The sequence below is a fragment of the Chiloscyllium plagiosum genome, unplaced genomic scaffold, assembly GCF_037043375.1.
Source record: "Chiloscyllium plagiosum isolate Xiang-an unplaced genomic scaffold, Cpla_swu_hap1 HiC_scaffold_47, whole genome shotgun sequence".
In the NCBI taxonomy this organism is placed as follows: Eukaryota; Metazoa; Chordata; class Chondrichthyes; order Orectolobiformes; family Hemiscylliidae; genus Chiloscyllium; species Chiloscyllium plagiosum.
In genome coordinates, this window is record NW_028270185.1 from 11,475,111 (window position 1) to 11,494,175 (window position 19,065).

General features: G+C 48.4%; 1 protein-coding gene across 2 annotated transcripts in view; it reads left to right on the forward strand.

The window, feature by feature from the left end:
• The first annotated feature begins 496 nt into the window (after positions 1-496).
• Positions 497-19,065, forward strand: part of ptgir (prostaglandin I2 receptor) — a 100,109-nt gene continuing 81,540 nt past the window's right edge. Inside the window, exons 1-2 of one of the 2 annotated variants that reach the window (XR_015754678.1) lie at positions 497-1,450; positions 7,152-7,276. Coding sequence is in view for 1 of the 2 variants with exons in the window: in XM_043680898.2 (XP_043536833.1) it covers positions 647-1,450 (804 nt within the window). In the remaining variant the exon portion in view is untranslated. The remainder of the gene's footprint in view (positions 1,451-7,151; positions 7,277-19,065) is intronic. The other variant, XM_043680898.2, reaches the window with a different exon arrangement.

Below are 19,065 nucleotides of genomic sequence, written 5' to 3' on the forward strand. Positions count from 1 at the left end.
ACACCCCCACAACCCCTTCCCGAATGAGAAACTGAGCAGAAGGGAAAAACACAGGGAGTCAGAGAGAGAGAAGTCAGGTCTGAGAAACTTCAATTTGGTTCTGAGCAACTTTTGAGTTCCCCTCCTGTGTGTGTGGCTTTCTCTCTCTCTCTTTCTCTGTGCGTCTTTATCCCTCTGTCTGTGTCTCTCTTTCTGCCTGTCTCTCCCTCTCTCTGCCTGTCTGTGTGTGTGTCTGTCTCTCTTTCTCTGCCTGTCTGTGTGTGTGTGTCTCTCTCTCTCTCTGCCTGTCTGTGCGTATCTCTCTCTCTGCCTGCCTGTGTGTCTCTCTCTCTGCCTGTCTGTGTGTGTGTGTCTCTCTCTCTCTCTCTCTCTGCCTGCCTGTGTGTGTCTCTCTCAGCCTGTCTGTGTGTGTGTCTCTCTCTTCCTCTGCCTGTCTGTGTGTCTCTCTGTCTCTTTCTGCCTGTCTTTCTGTGTCTCTCTGAGTCTCTCTGCCTGTCTGTCTGCCTGCTTGTCTCTCTCTCTCTGTCTGTCTGCCTCTCTCTCTCTCTGTGTCTCAGATTGTGTGTGTGCGTGTATCTCTCTCTCTCTCTCTGTCCGTATTAAGGAGAGCCTGGAGGACTCTCTGGGCTCTGAGCCTGGCGTGGGGATGAACAACACCTCCTGTGAGAGTACCCATCAGATCCAGGTGGACAGTCAGCCTGTGGTCAGCATCATGATGTTCAGCGGTGGGGTGGTGGGTAACGTGTTGGCGCTGGCTCTGCTGGGGGTACACAGAAAGGAGCTGAGGACCAAGTCCTCGGTTTTCTGTATCCTGGTGACCGGACTGGCCATCACTGACCTGATGGGCACTTGCTGCCTCAGCCCGGTGGTCTTTGTGGCATATGCCCAGGGGCTCTCGTTGCTGGGCCTGGCAGGGGGACCCGGCCTCTGCCACTTCTTCTCCAGTGCCATGACCTTCTTCGGCCTGGCGTCCACCCTGCTGCTGTTCGCTATGGCTGCTGAGCGGTGCCTGGCCATTAGCCACCCTTACCTCTACCCCCAGCACGTGGGCAGGAGCCGGGCCAAGTTGGCACTGCCTGCCGCCTACACCTTCGCTGGTCTGTTCAGCCTCCTGCCCGTTACCGGCTTCGGCCAGCACAAACAGTACTGCCCCGGGACCTGGTGCTTCCTGCGGATGGAGTCCCGTGATTCGGCCGCGGTGGGCTTCTCGCTGCTCTACGCCAGCCTCATCGCCCTCCTGGTGCTCGCCGTCATCCTGTGCAATGCCTCGGTCATCGTCAACCTCTGCAAGATGCACCGCAGCCAGAGGAGCCGCCGCGGCTCGGTCCTCTCCTCCCAGAGGAAGGGTCGCAGAAGGAGCATCTTCGGCCAGAGGGAGGAGGAGATCGACCACCTCATCCTGCTCGTCTCCATGACCGCCATCTTCTCCATCTGCTCCCTGCCACTCACGGTGAGTGGGCTCCGGTTTTCCAAACCGGTTTTGTGAGGATTTGGGACAGCGAGGGTTTGGGGACGGTGAGGGTTTTGTGAGGGTTTGGGGATGGTGAGGGTTTTGTGAGGGTTTGGGGACAGTGAGGGTTTTGCGAGGGTTTGGGGACAGTGAGGGTTTGGGGACAGTGAGGGTTTTGTGAGGGTCTGGGGACAGTGAGGGTTTTGTGAGGGTTTGGGGACAGTGAGGGTTTGAGGGGCAGTGAGGGTTTTGTGAGGGTTTGGGGACATTGAGGGTTTGGAGGCAGTGAGGGATGTGTGAGGGTTTGGGGGCAGTGAGGGATGTGTGAGGGTTTGGGGATGGGGGCAGTGAGGAATTTGTGAGGATTTGGGGAGGGGGACAGTGAGGGATTTGTGAGGGTTTTAGTGGGACAGGGGACAGTGAAATAGGTGACACGGTGGCTCAGTGGTTAGCACTGCTGCCTCACAGCGCCAGGGACCCAGGTTCAATCCCACCCCTCAGGACGACTGTCTGTGTGGAGTTTGCATGTTCTCCCTGCGTCTGCGTGGGTTTCATCCCACAGTCCAGAGATGTGCACTTCAGGGTAATGTCAAGGGGATGTGCAGGGTGGGCCGGTTGGCAGTGTGGAAATGTAGGGTTACAGGGGTAAGTGAAGGGGGTTGGGTCTGGGTGGGATGCTCTTCAGATGTGGACTCGATGGGCCGAATAGCCTGCTCACACTGCTGCAGGGATCCTGCGAGTTGAATTCCAGCTTCAATTGTATTTGAGCTTTGGTTAGACTGTATCAGGAATATTGTCCATAGCTTTGATCTCCTCACTTCAGGGTAAGATCTTCCTGCCATAGATTCACCACGAAGATGCTGGGGTTGTCGCGAGAAGGATGATCGATTGGTTGGAAAGACATGTTTGTCTTCTTTGCAATTTCAACGAATGAGAGGTGATCTCATTCAAACCTGCATCATACCGAGCAGAACATGCTGCTGGGTCTGTGAGCAATGTCTGCGGAGAGAAAGCAGAGTTTACGTTTCGAGTCACATATGACCTTGCTTCAGAACATGTCTGAGATCGATAGGGGTCAGAGACCAGGGGGGACAGTCTCAGGACAATGGGGTAATCCATTTAGAACTCAGAGGATGGGGAACTCTATAGAATTCTCTTCAGCTTAGGGGCTGGGGAAACGGAGTCACTGATTATGTTCAAGACCAGAGACTAATAGCTGGAAATCCATCGAAGATATTGTCAGGGGGCAATGACAATGAGGTTGAATATCTAATGGAACAAGTGGAGTTAAATGACTCGAACTTCTTATGTGCAAATTCCTGACGTGGCCAATTGGGAATTTAGATCGGGTTATAGGGATTTTTTAAAAACATATCTGGGCATAGAAGCATCTGGGATCAATGAAGAGTAACCACAAGATTTTTTAAGAACAAAACCAGAATTAAAGAGAGAGAAACAGATTTAACATTTCAAGTCCAATTGTTGGAAAAGCTCAGCAGGCCTGGCAACAACTATGGAGAGAAAGCAGAGTTAACATTTTGGGTACAATTGCAACATTTAAAAGACATCTGGATGGGTGTATGAATAGGAAGGGTTTGGAGGGATATGGGCCGGGTGCTGGCAGGTGGGACTAGATTGGGTTGGGATATCTGGTCTGCATAGACGGGTTGGACCGAAGGGTCTGTTTCCATGCTGTACATCTCTGTGACTCTATGACACTTCCTCTGAATGTCAATGGGTAAACTGAAAAGCCCATGTGTTTCTGTCCAAATTCCCAGCATTGCAGCAGTTTATTTTTACGTTAATGCTTCCAGACTCTTGGAAGGTCCTAAACCATTTTCAGTTCATTCACACGCATTCTTTAGGGGTGGAGACTTTAAAGAGAGACTCTCTGTTGGGAATCATTTGGAAGATGATTAAAACATATCAAATTCCAGCAGGATTAGACCGGGTAAACGGAGCAAGGATATTCCCAATGACCCAGGAGTCCAGAACCAGGGGTGGCCACAGTCTAAGGATACGGGATAGGACTGAGCTGAGGAGAAATGTCTTTACCCAGAGAGTGGGAAGCCTGCGGAATTCTCCGCCACTGAAAGCATTGAGTGTCTTTGAGGAGACGTTTAATATAGTTCTTAGGGCTAAAGGGATCGAAGGGGAGAAAGTGGGGTCAGGAGACTGAGTTGGATGCTCACCCATTATCATGTTGAATTGGGGGCGGGCAGACTCGATGGGATGAATGGCCTACTCTTGCTCCTATTTACAAGAGATCCCGGTGTACTTTTCCCGGTCTCGCTGCGATGTTCCTCCAGCCTCTCCACTGACTGGGATTTCAAGTGCTCTGTACCAGACTCGCCGATACATACATTCCGGGAATAATCAACTAAAACAAAAGCTTTCCGCTCGGCCAGATCAGCGACTGACTTTACTAAGTTTCCTCTATACTTAGAGCAGATGGGAATGCTCTCGGAGCTATGTTCCTGATAGCATGTCCCACAAAGGTGAGGCTGTATAAGGCATGATTGAAACGTTAGGGCATACTGCATAAATTCTCTCCATGTCAAAGCATGCGTCACAGCTCAGTGACAAACTGCCGTGACCTTTGACTCCAAAAGTCGGACTGGTGCCTCTTTTAAACTGCAGCATGGCTGACAATCTGTGACAGCATTTATTTTTAATTCGTGTGGCACTGAGATGTAACAGAAAGTATTATAACAGTCATAGAGATGTTCAGCATGGAAACAGACCTTTCGGTTCAACTCGTCCATGCTGACCAGATATCCTAAATTATCTTAGTCCCATTTGTCAGCATTTGGCCCATATCCCTCTAAACCCTTCCCATTCATATACTCATCCAGATGCCTTTTAAATGTAGTAATTGCATCCATCTCCATCATTTCCAGGGACTACTTTCCCTGGAGCGTTGGAAGCTGAAGGGTAATCTTAGAGGTTAATAAAATGAGGGGCACAGATAGGGTGGACAGCCAAGGTCTTTTTCCCAGTATCAGGGAGTCCAATACGAGAGTGCATAGGTTTAAGGTGAGAGGGGAAAGATTTAAAAGGGGCCTGAGGGGCAACTTTTTCACACACAGAGGGTGGTGCGTGTGTGGAATGAGCTGCCAAAGGAAGTGGTGGAGGCTGGTACAATTGCAACGTTTAATTTGGATGGGTATATGAATAGGATGGGGATTGGAGGGATATGGACCGGGTGCTGGCAGGTTGGACTAGCTTGGGTTGGTATATCTGGTCGGTACGGATGAGTTGGACCGAAGGGTTTGTGTCCGTGCTGTAAGATTCTAAAACAAACAAAATTGGCAGCTGGAAATTTGCACACTGCTATCTCCGGCAGTAATGTGGTAATGAGTAGATTTGGCTGATTAAGGAGCTGTGGGGTTGGGGATGGAGAACACCCAACCCCCTCCTAAGTTTCTTTTAAATAGTACGACTGCATCTTTTTTATAGCTGAATTAAAATCCCATCTGAAAGATAGTATCGGTGGCAATGCAACACTCTCTCAACTGCACTGGGAGCGCCAACCTGGGGTTTCTGGGCTGAATCCCTGGCATAAGACATAAGTCTGCACTCAGAGTGTTACCCTGTGAGCCATGGCAAGTAATCCGGATGTCTGCTGCGCCTTACGTTTAGATTCGATTCCCTATAGCGTGGAAACAGGCCCTTCAGCCCAACAACTCCACACCGACCCTCCGAAGAATAACCTACCCAGACCCATTTCCCTCTGACGAATGTACTGTGGGGCAATTTAGCACGGCCAATCCACCCTAACCTGCACGTCTTTGGGCTATGGGAGGAAACTGGAGCACCCGGAGGAAACCCACGCAGACACAGGGAAAACATGCAAACTCCACACGGACGGTCACCCAAGGCTGGAATCGAACCCGGGTCCCTTGCGCTGTGAGGTAGCAGTGCTAACCACTGAGCCACCCCCGTAGAGCTGTACTTTAGCTGTAGAGCACTCCTGAAGCCTGCAGTTGTGAATGATGTCTTTAGAAATGTCAGCAAGGGCTCTTGGTCTCTGTAGCCATACCTTTACTGGAGATCCTCCTCTCTTTTTGAACATCCCTTCCTCCTGCACCCCAGCCTACCTCCACTACCCATTCAGCGTTCGGCCTCCTCTGAACCTTGTGTACTTTTTAGTTTTAGTCCTGTGTCTTGAGCTGTTATGACAGTGGAAGCAGATTTAAAACTAACTTTCAAAAGGAAGTTGGGCTGGCAGCATGATGACTCAGTGGTTAGCACTGCTGCCTCACAGCGCCAGGGACCCGGCTTCGATTCCAGCCCCGGGCGACTCTCTGTGTGGAGTTTGCATGTTCTCTCCGTGTCTGTGTGTGTTTGCTCCGGTTTCCTCCCACAATCCAAAGATGTGCAGGTCAGGGTGGATTGACCTTGCTAAATTGCGCTATAGCGTGTAGGTTGACTTTGGGAAATGCAGGGATAGGGTAGAGGATGGGTGGGATGCTCTTTGGAGGGTCGGTGTGGACCCGATGGGTCAAATGGCCTTCTTCCACAGTATTGAACTGAATGGCTTGCTAGGCAGTTGAGAGGCAACTTTGCGACTGGACCCACATGTTGATCAGAGCAGGTGAGGGTGGCACACTTCCTGCCATGAAGAAGATTCATGAACCAGATGGGGTTTACCCAAAAATTGACCGTGGTTTTATTCCGTTCTTAATTCCAGACTTTTTAAATGAATTAATATTCAATCTCCACCATCTGCTATGGGAGGATTCAAACCCAGGTCCCTAGAACCACAGCTGACTTTCTCGAGTAATAGACTAATGGTAATACCACTGAGTCATCACTTCCCCTTATTATTACAGAGGGAGCACAGCGATGTTATACAAATTCCTGTTTCTGTAGAATTGTTGTTTGAATTTTCAAGACCGTCTGGGCATAACTGCCCCCTGAGGAATGGACTTGGGCCCTTTCTTCCCTTTTCCAGCTGACCAACATAGCACATTTCTGCTTAACGTCCAGGCTCTGTATCAACAATATAGATACCCATGTGTTTCTTCCTCTACGGTGGCTCGGTGGTTAGCACTGCTGCCTCACAGCTCCAGGGTCCTCGGGCGACTGTCGGTGTGGAGTTTGCACGCTCTCCCTGTGTCTGCGTGGGTTTGCTCCATTTCCCTCCCACAATCCAAAGATGTGTAGGTAAGGTGAATTGGCTGTAGTGTCAGGGGTAAATGAGGAGTAGTGGAAGGGTCTGGCTGGGTTACTCTTTGGAGGGTTGGTGTGGACTTGTTGGGCCGAAGGGCCTGTTTCCACACTGTAGGGAATGTAATCTAATCTAATTGGCCATGCTGTAGTGCGCAGGCTGTGTGGGCTAGCTATAGGAAATGCGGGGTCAGATGGTTGGGTCTAGGCGGGATGCTCTTCGGAGGGTCAGCAGGGATGTGATAGGCCAAATGTAGGGGTTCTGTGATTGCCTCCAGCAGCAGCAGCAGCACTCTGTGCATGAACGTCCAGCTGTAGTGAGTAAAGCCTTTTAAACATAGAGAAACTTGTGTCATCTCTGTGAGATTTATAAAAAGTTAGAAACACCAGAGTATGGGTGTCTTGAATTTAACGTCGGTTCCAAGCTGGTGTAAGTTAATGGTGAATGTTTTGAGTTTTAGGAGCACCCAGACTCAATGCTTCCTCCCCTGTGTTACTGCTATTTATTTATCTGGTTTTTGTTTTAAAGCATCAATTTCTTCAGGGCGAGCCTGATAGAGGTCTACAGAATACTGAGAGACACAGATAGGGTGGATGGTCAGAGGCTTATTCCCCAGAGTGGAAAGGTCAATGACAAGAGAGCACCGGTTCAAGGTGAGAGGGCAGGGGCAAGTTTTCACACCGAAGGTGGAGGGTGTCTAGAATGCACGCCAGGGACCCAGGTTCGATTCTCGCCTCAGGCTGTCTGTCTGTGTGGTGCTTGCACATTCTCCCCAGGTGCTCTGGTTTCCCCCCACAGTCCAAAGATGTGCGGGTTAGGGTGGATTAGCCATGCTAAATTACCCCATAATGTTCAGGGATGTGCAGGTTAGGATGGATTGACCATGCTAAATTGTCCATAGTTTTCTGGGATATACAGATTAGGGTGGATTGGCCGTTGCAAATTGCCCCATGGTGTTCATGGATGTGCAGGTTAGGGTGGATTGGCCACGCTAAATTGCCCCATGGTGTTCATGGATGTGCAGGTTAGGGTGGATTGGCCACGCTAAATTGCCCCATGGTGTTCATGGATGTGCAGGTTAGGGTGGATTGGCCACGCTAAATTGCCCCATAGCGCCCAGGAATGTGCAGGTTGGAGAGGTGTGCCATGGGGAGCACTGGCTTACAGGAATGGGTGTGGGTTGGATGCCCTTCAGAGGGTTGATGTGAACTTGATGGGCCGAGTGGCCTGCTTCCACACTGCAGGGACTCTAAGGAACACACTGCCAATGGAAGTGGTGGAAGCAGGCACATATTAGCAACATTTAAGGTGTGTCTTGACAGACACATGAAAGGAAGGGGAACGAAGGGAGAAAAATAGGATTAGGAATCGGCGCAGGCTAGTGGGGCCAAAGGATACAGGATCTTCCTATTAGTCTCTCAGCATTGTAGCTTAACTAGTCTTTGGTACCTTGAACCCAGAAGACATTTGGGCTCCATAGTAATTCCGGCTGCCTTACCAGCGAAGGGTCACAATGCCAGAGGGTCGAATTTCAATCAAGTTCAGCTGGGGTCCTGTCTGATCTGTTGAGACGTTTACTCTGGGCCACAGTGTTGGAGGAGAGAGGGGGAGATCTCACCCAACCCTACTGGATGTTCTCCCTGTGATCGAAATCCACTGAAATGCAAATCTTGCCCAGTTTTTTTTTCACCCCAAAAACGAAAAGCAGATTGGAACGGTGAAGGCAGATTTAATCCAAGCTGTTGCTTGCACGCCGTTTTCTTTCAAAGTAATTTGTTTTCTGCTTATTGCACAGAGAAATTGTTCAACTGATTTTGCGTAAAGATAAGACCCCTTGCAATTACTGAACGCAAACAGCAGGCCGTGAGAGTTGGTAAAACCACATGAGGCCCACATGAATCAGAGATGGATGTTTCACAGACCATGCCTGCTGAGTTAATTAGCTTTTATGACCCATTCTAATCAGATAACGTGGAATTTCGCTGCAGTTGTGTGGCGATGAGTTGACGTCTCGTCTCTCTGCTCAATTTGGCTGTGTACCACTCAATAATAATCATGGTAACTCATCCTCCAATCTCTCAGATGAGAATGCAAAGTGATGAAGATGATATCGCAGGATTAGGGCAGATTGCTGTTGCAAATTCACAGCAGAGGTAGAATCCTCACAGTGTGGAAACAGGCTATTTGTCCCATTGGGTCTATACTATCCTCCGAAGAGCATCCAACCTAGACCCACCCTATCCCTGGGACCTTGCATTTCCTATGGCCTAACCACAGTAGCCTGCACATCTTTGGACTGAGAGAGGAAACCTACGCAGACACAGGGAGAACGTGTAAACTCCACACAGCCCGAGGCTGGAATTAAACCCGGGTTCCTGGTGCTGGGAGGCAACAGTGCTAACCACTGTGCCGCCCTTGTTGGGTGTTAACTGGAATTTTATATTTACAGAGACTTATTGAAATTTTGTACAGATGGGTTAGGTTTCTGCTTGTAAAGTTTCTGTAAATATGTCTGAGACTGAGTAAAGATTGACTCTAGCACAATCTTACAGCAAATAGTTGCCTTAGAGAGAATATTGGATCAATCCCAGACCTATTCCAATGCTCTGTTAGCTCCCCTTCTCACTATTGAAGGGGCCTACTTCTGCAATAATTTTCTATGTTTCTATTTTGATTTGATCTATTATTATCACATGTACCTGGGTACAGTGAAAAGTTTTGTTTTGCTAGCAGTACGGGCAGCACATACGTTGGGGTAATAGAACAGAGCGAGGAATACAGTGTTACAGCTGCAGAGGAGGCGTACGAAGATAATGATCAACATTAAATTTTGAAAGGTCCATTCAGAAGCCTGATAATAGTGGGGAAGAAGCTGCTCTTGAATCTGATGTTATGTGTTTAAGCTTTTGTACCTTCTGCCTCATGGAAGAGATTATATAAGCAGGGTGGGAGGGGTCTTTGATGGTGTTGGCTGACTTCCCGCATGCAGATGGAGTCAATGATTGGGAGGCTGGCTTGTGTATTGGTATACGGACTGATTCCGGTGCCTTGCTTCCTCCCTATAATCCTGTGTCAACCATTTGTGGAAAGAAATTTCTTTTAGTCTTTCTCTTCAATTTTTAACCTGATGACCCATCACCATTGGCTCCCTAACCACAGAAAATAGAGTGCAAAGGGATAAATGAGGAAAGAGGCCAATAGGCCCATCAATTCTATACCGACCCTCCACAAAGCATCTCACCCAGACCCACACCCCCCCACCATTTACTGTGACTAATCCACCTAGCCTCCACACGAGCCAATGTGATAGCACACAGGTAGTCTATAGAATACTTTAAGAGGGAAAAAACACTTCCATCTAAAAGGACAAGGGCAGCAGATACATGGGAACACCACCATCTGCAAGTTCCCCTCCACTCACCATCCTGACTTGGAAATATATCACCATTCCTTCAGTGTCACTGGGTCAATTTCTCGGAATTCCCTTCCCAGTGTCGTCATAGAATCCCTACAGAGTGGACGCAGACCATTTGGCCCATTAAATCTATGTTGACTCTCTGAAGAACATCACATACCACCCCCCATCCTTCTAACCCCACATTTCCAATGGCTAATCCACCCTAACCTGCATACCCCCTAAACATTTATGGGGCAATTTAGCATAGCCAACACATCCTAACCTGCACATCCCTGAACACTATGGGCAATTCAGCATGGCCAGTTCCCTGAACATCTTTGGATTGTGGGAGTAAACCGGAGGAAACCCATGCAGACACGGGGAGAATGTGCAAACTCCACACAGACAGTCGTCCGAGGCTGGGATTGAACCTAGGTCCCTGGTGCTGTGAGGCAGCAGTGCTGACCACTGAGCCACCATGCCACTGTAAACCTCAGATTGAAACAAAAACTGTATTATACTGTTGGCTGCTGACACTGCAAGAACAGATTTGGTATTTGGAAGAGGCTATGAGCCATCTCCCCTGCCTTCCCTATCCATACAGGGTATAACCACAGACTCTGCGAGTCATTAGAATGATGCAGCTAATCCAGGGAGGCCTTTAGGAAATTCCATCCAATCTGGGCAAAAACACTCCAGATGATGTTTTTAACTTAAAGAAACATTTATATATCACCTTCCATGACATCTGAATGCTTTACAGGCACTGACATGCCTTTAGAAGGTGTGGCTGTTCATAGAAACCTTACAGTTCAGGAGTAGCCCATACTAGCCCTCCATACAGCATCCCCCCAACCCCTGTGGCTAACCCACCTAGCCTGGACACTATGGAGCAATTTAGTATGGCCAATCCACCCTAACCTGCACAACTTTAGGCTGTGTGGAAGGAAATCCACGCAGACAGTCACCCAAGGGTGGAATCGAGCCCAGGTCCCTGGTGCTGCAAGGCAGCAGTGCTAACCATTGAGTCACTGTGCTGTTGTAGTCAGGTGGGAGCCAATGTGCCCACAGTAAGCTGACATGAACAGTATTAAGGGAGAAATGAAGCTGGGAAAAATTCCCCTGATGTTATTTACCAGAGCCCCAGGGAATAATTTACATTGACTGTGGAGGACCAGGTGGGAATGGGGTATAACCTCTCACTCAAAAAACACCACTACTGACAGTGTGGCACTCCCTCAGGTTTGTCCTGGCTGTACAGGCCTCTGGGGATGACCTTATACCCACCATCTACTGGTTCCAGGCCGAGCGTTGGTGACAGATCTCAGGTGTCTGTCCATCTGTACTTGTGTATTCAGGTTTGTTTGGATTACCAGCACTTATTTGACAGATGGTCAACAGTATATTACCAGCTGAGCTAACCAAGCCCCAGCATTGCATAGAAAATAGTCATTGATGGAGCGTGCAGAAGATGTCGCTCGTGGGTAAAAGGGGAGACGTTTGCAGGGCACAAGTTACCAGCAGAGATGAGGAGAGCTGGAAAATTCAGAATAAACTCGAACCTCATGTTAGGGAATATTCCCCATTTGTCCTGGATGGGGGCAGCTCCAACAACACTCAGGAAGCTCAACACCATCCAGGACAAAGCAGCCGCAGCTTGATTGGCCCCATATCCACAAGCATCCCCTCCCTCCTCTCCCCAACGCTCAGTAGCAGCAGGGTGTACCATCTACAAGATACCTTGCAGAAACTCACCAAGCATCCCCTCCCTCCACGCTCTGTAGCAGCTGTGTGTGCCATCTACAGGATGCCCTGCAGTAACTCATCCAAGACCCTCAGACAGCACCTTCCAAACCCATGACCACTTCCATCTAGAAGGACAAGGGCAGCAGATATATGGGAACACCACCCCCTCACGTTCCCGTCTAGCCACTCCCCATCCTGACTTGGAAATATATCACCGTTCCTTCAGTGTCAAAACCCCGGAATTCCCTCTCTAAGGGCATTGTGGGTCTATCTACAGCACATAGACTGCAGCGGTTTCAAGAAGGCAGCTCACCCCCACCCTCTCAAGGGGGCAACTAGGGATGGGCAATAAATGCTGGGCCCAGCCAACAACACCCACGTCCCCTGAGTGAACAAAGAGAACCACTGCCAGCAGAATTAATTATTTTGGAAATGGGCCAAAATAATTCAGCCTGGGGACATGGAACACAGAACAATACAGGCCCTTCAGCCTTCGTTATTGCACCAACCTGTGGAACCAATCTGAAGCCCATCTAATCTACACAATTCAATTTTTGTCCATATGTTTATCTAATGACGGTTTAAATGCCCTTAAAGTTGGCGGGTATACTACTGTTGAAGGCAGTGCATTCCATGCCCCTACTACTCTGAGTAAAGAAGCTACCTCTGATATCTGTCCTTTATCTATCACCCCTCAATTAAAGCTATGTCCCCTCGGGATAGCCATCACCATCCAAGGAAAAAGGCTCTCATTGCCCACTCTATCCACTCCCAGGGAAACTGAGGTCCGAAGGTTGGCAGATCTGGGATCTTGAACTCAGAGAACTATCCCCGTCGTTGTTCCCCTCCCCCAACCCCTCTCTGCACCTCAACTTTGAGAGGTCAAATTTTTAAAAAATCACCTGAGAATATATTGGGGGCAACTCCAACGTTGAGCCGAGTCATAGGATTCTCTTCTGTGCTACATATCTCTATCGGCCAATCACGTCTGTGCCAGTCAAAAAAGCCCACCTTTGTGGTTAGCACTGCTCCCAGGGATCCAGGTTCGATTCTAGCCTCGGGCGACTGTGTGGAGTTTGCACGTTCTCCCCGTGTCTGCGTGGGTTTCCTCCCACAGTCCAAAGACATGTAGAGTGGAGTGAATTGGCCATGCTAAATTGCCTATAGTGTTCAGGAATGTGTAGCTTAAATGCATTAGTCAGGGGTAAATGTAGAGCATTCGGGTAGGGGAATGGGTCTGGGTGGGTTACTCTTTGGAGGGTTGGTGTGGACTTGTTGGGCCAAATGGCCTGTTTCTATGCTGTAGGGAATCATTGCAAGTGCACAATTCAGTACTACTGAAGAATGGTGAGATTTACAATCAGGAGAAAGTGAGGTCTGCAGATGCTGGAGATCAAAGTTGAAACTTTATTTCTGGAACAGCACAGCAGGTCAGGCAGCATCCAGGGAACAGGAGATTCGACGTTTCGGGCACAGGCCCTTCTTCAGGAAGATAATCCTGCTGTAAATGAATTTTTAAAAAAAACTTTGCATATTCACATGACCTCCCTACTTGTTTAAATATTGATTAACTCATCCCAGGAATAACATGCGTGCAAATTCAGAGACCACTGGGTCTCTTTCTGCTCTACAGTAAGGTCATATCTGATCTGATCGTCACTTTCGGAATGTGTGAAATGGGTCAGGTAACTCATCGCAGCTTTACTATTCCTCGACATTATTTTTTATTTAATTGTGGGATGAGGACGTCGCTGGCTACACAGCATTTATTACCCATCCCTAATTACCCCAGAGGGCAGTTAAATGTCAACCACATTGCTGTGGGTCTGGAGGCGCATGTAGACCAGACTTGGTAAGGGTGGCAGATTCCTTCCCTAAAGGGGCATTAGTGAACCAGATGGACTTTTCTGACAGTGGATTCATTAGATTCTTAATCCAAGATTTTCTTCCAGTGCATTCAAATTCCACCATCTGTCATAGTGGGACTTGAATCCAGGTCCCCTGAACATTAGCTGGGTCTCTGGATTAACCTCTGGAAGGCCATCATCTTCCCTGGTGTCAGCATGGATTTCACTTCATGGACAAGGGAAAGGAGCATCCTCACTTAGATCTTAGGGCTATGGCATCCACGTGGATGGCTCAGTGGTTAGCACTGCTGCCTCACAGTGCCAGGGACCCCAGTTCATTGCCATCCTCTGGTAACTGTCTGTGTGGAGTTTGCACATTCTCCCTGTGTCTGCGTGGCTCTCCCACAGTCCAAAGATGCCCAGGTTAGGGTGGATTGGCCATGCTAAATTGCCTGTAGTGTTCAGGGATGTGCAGGCTAAGTGGGTTAGCCACAGGAAATGTGGGGTTATAAGGCAGTGGTGGGAACCTGATGGGTTGAATGGCCTCTTTCTACCCTGTTACAATTCAACCAAGTGCTCCAGATTCATTTATGTAGCACCTTTTGCAGCCACAGAACATCCCAGAGCACTTTGCACCCACTAGAGTGGGGAGTAATCAGTGTTGTGGTGTGCAAATCCATTAGCACACAGAAAGCTCCCACAAACACCTGTGTGATTTTGACTGGATTCGTTATTAAAGGTAAGGTTCAAGGGATCAATAAAGCTCAGGACTTCAGGGATGTAGCCCCTACTCCTCTCCGAAATAATGTCGCACGATCCTTTACGTCCCCTTGAGAGCACAGCCCGAGTGAACGTCTGTAAACTTGGGTGTGTCATCTGAAGTTTGTGTTTAAAGTCTGGAAAGTTGGACTTGAACCTGGGAGTTGGTGACTCGGTAGTGAGAGACGAACAGCCAGTGAGTCACTGGACTGAGTAATGCAGAGAGCAGTGCACCACTTAGAGTCATCGAGATGTACAGCACTGAAATAGACCTTTCAGTCCAACTCGTCCGTGCTAACCAGATATCCCAACCTAACCTTAGTCCCATTTGCCAGCACTTGGCCCATATCCCTCCAAACCCTTCCTATTCATGTACCCATCCAAATGCCTTTTAAATGTTGCAATTGTATCAGCCTCCACCACTTCCTCTGGCAGCTCGTTTCATACACTCACCACCTTCTGCGTGAAAAAGTTGCCCCTCAGGTCCCTTTTATATCTTTCCTCTCTCACCCTAAACCAATGCCCTCTAGTTTTGGACTCCCCCACCCCAGGGAAAAGACTTTGCCTATTTGCCCTATCCATGCCCCTCATGATTTTATAACCCTCTATTAGGTCACCCCTCAGCCTCCAACGCTCCAGGGAAAACTGCCCCAGTCTATTCAGCCTCTCCCCGTAGCTCAAACCCTCCAACCTGGCAACATCCTTTATAAATCTTTTCTGAACCCTTTCAAGTTTCACAACATCCTTCCAATAGGAAGGAGAGCAGAATTGCACACAGTATTCTTGTTTAAAGACACAGTCAAAAGCACACAATGCCACTCAGTAATAAAAAATTGTTGTGTAATCATTCACCTGTAGTGCCCTTGAGTGTAAGCAAGTTATATTCGATCACACCTTGCGCAATAAAAGCAGACTATCTCCCACAAGGCAAGTGTACTCTGGAATGACTTCACTTTACAATGAATTGATGTGGATGAGCTGTGGATTAACTCTGCAAGTGTTTAAATGAACGTTTAGGTACTGGTATGAGTACTGTCTGTCGACAGGACAATCGGTGATGTCCCTACAAAATTCTGAGCCGTTATGCAAGATTAGTTCCCATCATGATGTTCATGTTTGCTGCCTGTGTGAGAATCCTCTAGGAGCATAGCTATTTTGTTGGGCTCCTGTAGTGTAGAGGGAGCTTTACTGTAATCTAACCCAATGCTGTCCCTGTCCCTGGGAGTGTTTGATGGGGACAGTGTAGAGAGAGCTTTACTCTGTATCTAACCCTGTGCTGTCCCTGTCCTGGGAGTGTTTGATGGAGACAGTGTAGAGGGAGCTGTACACTGTATCTAACCCTGTGCTGTCCCTGTCCTGGGAGTGTTTGATGGGGGACAATGTAGAGGGAGCTTCACTCTGTATCTAACCCTGGGAGCCCCTGCCGTGGGAGTGTTTGATGGGAGGACAGTGTAGAGGGACCTTTACTCTGTATCTAACCCTGTGCTGTCCCCCTCCTGGGACTGTTGATGTGAAAAATGCAGAGGGAGCGTTACTCTGTATCTAACCCTGTGCTGTCCCCTGTCCTGTGGTGTTTCATTGGGACTGTATAATGTGAGCTTTACTCTTTATATAACCTTACGCCCATCAGCACCCAGTGTTTTTCCACAACTTAAACGACACGCTAGAACAGATTCTGATCATTTCACTGCTGTCCAGCGCTGAGATCCTCAGGGGCCTGGCTTGTGGCTGCCCTCAGGGTAATTGTTGGTGTCACCTGAAGCCAAAACTGAACTCGTTTATTCCACTCCATTACCCCCTCATTACACAATGAGCCCAGAACAAACCTGGTTTAACAAATAGTGTTGAAATCACATTGGGAGGCCGGTGAATGTTCAAAATACTGGGGCAAAGATGCACAAACCACAAGCCACCCCCAGCAATGTCATCAACAAGCAAACAATTCGTTTTCAAAGCTGTAAAGAGGGTTCAATACCTTTTAACTTTCCCTTATCCTACAGCACGTGGAGTAAATATTTCAGTGGTTTAGTGATCTCATTTTGTTTGATGTTAAAATTATTCAAAGTTAAAAATCACCAGGTTATAGTCCAACAGGTTTAATTGGAAGCACTAGCTTTCGGAGCGCTGTTCATTCGTTCAGTGGAAAGGTTGCTACAGAAACCCACGTCCTACTGGATACTGAAAGACAGGAAGTGCTGGAGAAACTCAACAGGTCTGGCAGTGGAGAGAAAAACAGAGTTAATGTTTCGGGTCGGGTGTGACTGTGAATTCTGAATAAGTTCGGACTCTATGGTTCTGACTTGTACAGAAGACTCACTGAAGCCGAGGTTTTAACTCTGTGTGTGTCTCTCTCTCTCTCTCTCTCTGTCTCTCTGTGTCTCTGTCTTTCTCTCACTCTTTCTTTCTCTCTCTCTGTCTTTCTCTCTCTCTCTCTCTCTCTCTGTCTTTCTCTCTCTCTGTCTCTCTCTCTCTGTCTTTCTCTCTCTCTGTATGCCTGTCTCTCTCACTCTGTCTCTCTCACTCTGTCTCTCTCACTCTGTCTCTCTCACTCTGTCTCTCTCACTCTGTCTCTCTCACTTTGTCTCTCTCACTCTGTCTCTCTCACTCTGTCTCTCTCACTCTGTCTCTCTATCACTCTCTCTGTCTCTCTCTGTCTCTATCTCTCTCTGTTTCTCTCTCTGTCTCTCTCTCTGTCTCTCTCTCTGTCTTTCTCTCTCTGTCTTTCTCTCTCTCTATGTGTGCCTGTCTCTCTCACTCTGTCTCTCTCTCACTCTGTCTCTCTCTCACTCTGTCTCTCTCTCACTCTGTCTCTCTCTCACTCTGTCTCTCTCTCTCTGTCTCTATCTCTCTCTGTTTCTCTCTCTGTCTCTCTCTCTTTGTCTTTCTCTCTCTGTCTCTCTCTCTTTGTCTTTCTCTCTCTCTCTCTCTATCTGTCTTTGTCTTTCTCTCTCTCTATCTGTCTCTCTCTCTCTCTCTCTCTCTCTACAGATGCTGCTGGACCTGCTGAGTTTCTGCACCACATTCTGTTTTTGTTTGCGATTTCCAGATCTTAACTTTATCTCCGGTTAATGTAGCTGCGCTAAAGAGCAGAGGGCAAGATAGTGCTGGCTTCACACAACAAGCATCTGAAGCTACTGTCATGTGCAGATAAGCCAGGACCAATTGTTACTTTGCAAACCATTACAATTGCCCCTGACATACATCAGAACAGGAACAATTTTATCCTGGAGCACAGTAAACAGTGGCTGACACCAAAACTCTGCTGAATATCTGCACTTGTTCCTTAAGGTCCACCCTGGGACAATTAATGCAAAATACTGCAACTGCACACCTTTCCAGCTCACGTCGGCCGTTAGAATCAGCCTGAATGATGAAAGCTGATAGCATCGTGTCAAAACCGAAATGAAGTGATGGCATTGCCAGCAAGAGGCAGCAGGATGTGTCTGATTTCACTTTATCTGATTGACCGTGTTTCTTGCTGTTGCATGGGTGAGGAAAACACTGAGGTTCACTTTGAACTAGTGTGGAAATGGACCCACCCTTAACCAGCGCAGAAAGGGCTAGGCATCCAATGTCAGAGATGCCCATTTGTTCTCGGAGTATATCAGAAGGGAAGGAAAGTCCCTCTCATCAAACACTCCCAGGACAGGGACAGCACAGGGTTAGATACAGAGTAAAGCTCCTTCTCCACTGCCCCCCATCAAACACTCCCAGGGCAGGGACAGCACGGGATTAGAAACAGAGTAAAGCTCTCTCTACACCATCCCTCATCAAACACTTCCAGGACAGGGACAGCACAGGGTTAGATACAGAGTAAAGCTCCCTCTACACTGTCCCATCAAACACTCCCATGTCAGGGACAGTGCAGGGTTAGATACAGAGTAAAGCGCCCTCTACACTGTCCCCATCAAACACTCCCAGGATAGGGACAGAGCGGGATTAGATACAGAGTAAAGCTCTCTCTACACTGTCCCCCATCAAACACTCCCAGGACATGGACAGCGCAGATTTAAATACAGAGTAAAGCTCTCTCTATACTGTCCCCATCAAACACTCCCAGGATAGGGACAGAGTGGGATTAGATACAGAGTAAAGCTCTCTCTACACTGTCCCCCCATCAAACACTCCCAGGACAGGGACAGCACGGGGTTAGATACAGAGTAAAGCTCCCTCTACATTGTCCCCTTATCAAACACTCCCAGGGACAGGGACAGCACAGGGTTAGATACAGAGTAAAGCTCCCTCTACACTGTCCCCCATCAAACGCTCCCAGGATAGGGACAGAGCGGGATTAGATACAGAGTAAAGCTCTCTCTACACTGTCCCCCCCATCAAACACTCCCAGGACAGGGACAGCACGGGGTTAGATACAGAGTAAAGCTCCCTCTACATTGTCTGCCTTTTCATGCCTTTACCTTCCCACGTTTGGTAAACTGCGTGGCCCAGACGAAGCTGACATTGGGAACTGGATGGTCACCGCCCAATGGTCGCTTCATATTGACCCCTCCCTCCCCATTGTCCTGGAGCTGCAGGTGAATAGTTGAAACGCTGGGCTTTCGAGCTCCTCTCCCACTAACTTTACCGAATCCTGGCTCCCGGAATGTTTGTATTCTGGGATACAGCTGGAACAGTAATGCTTCTCCTGTGCATGTTAGTCAGAAATTACTCTCAGATGGATGGCATTGTCTGCCAG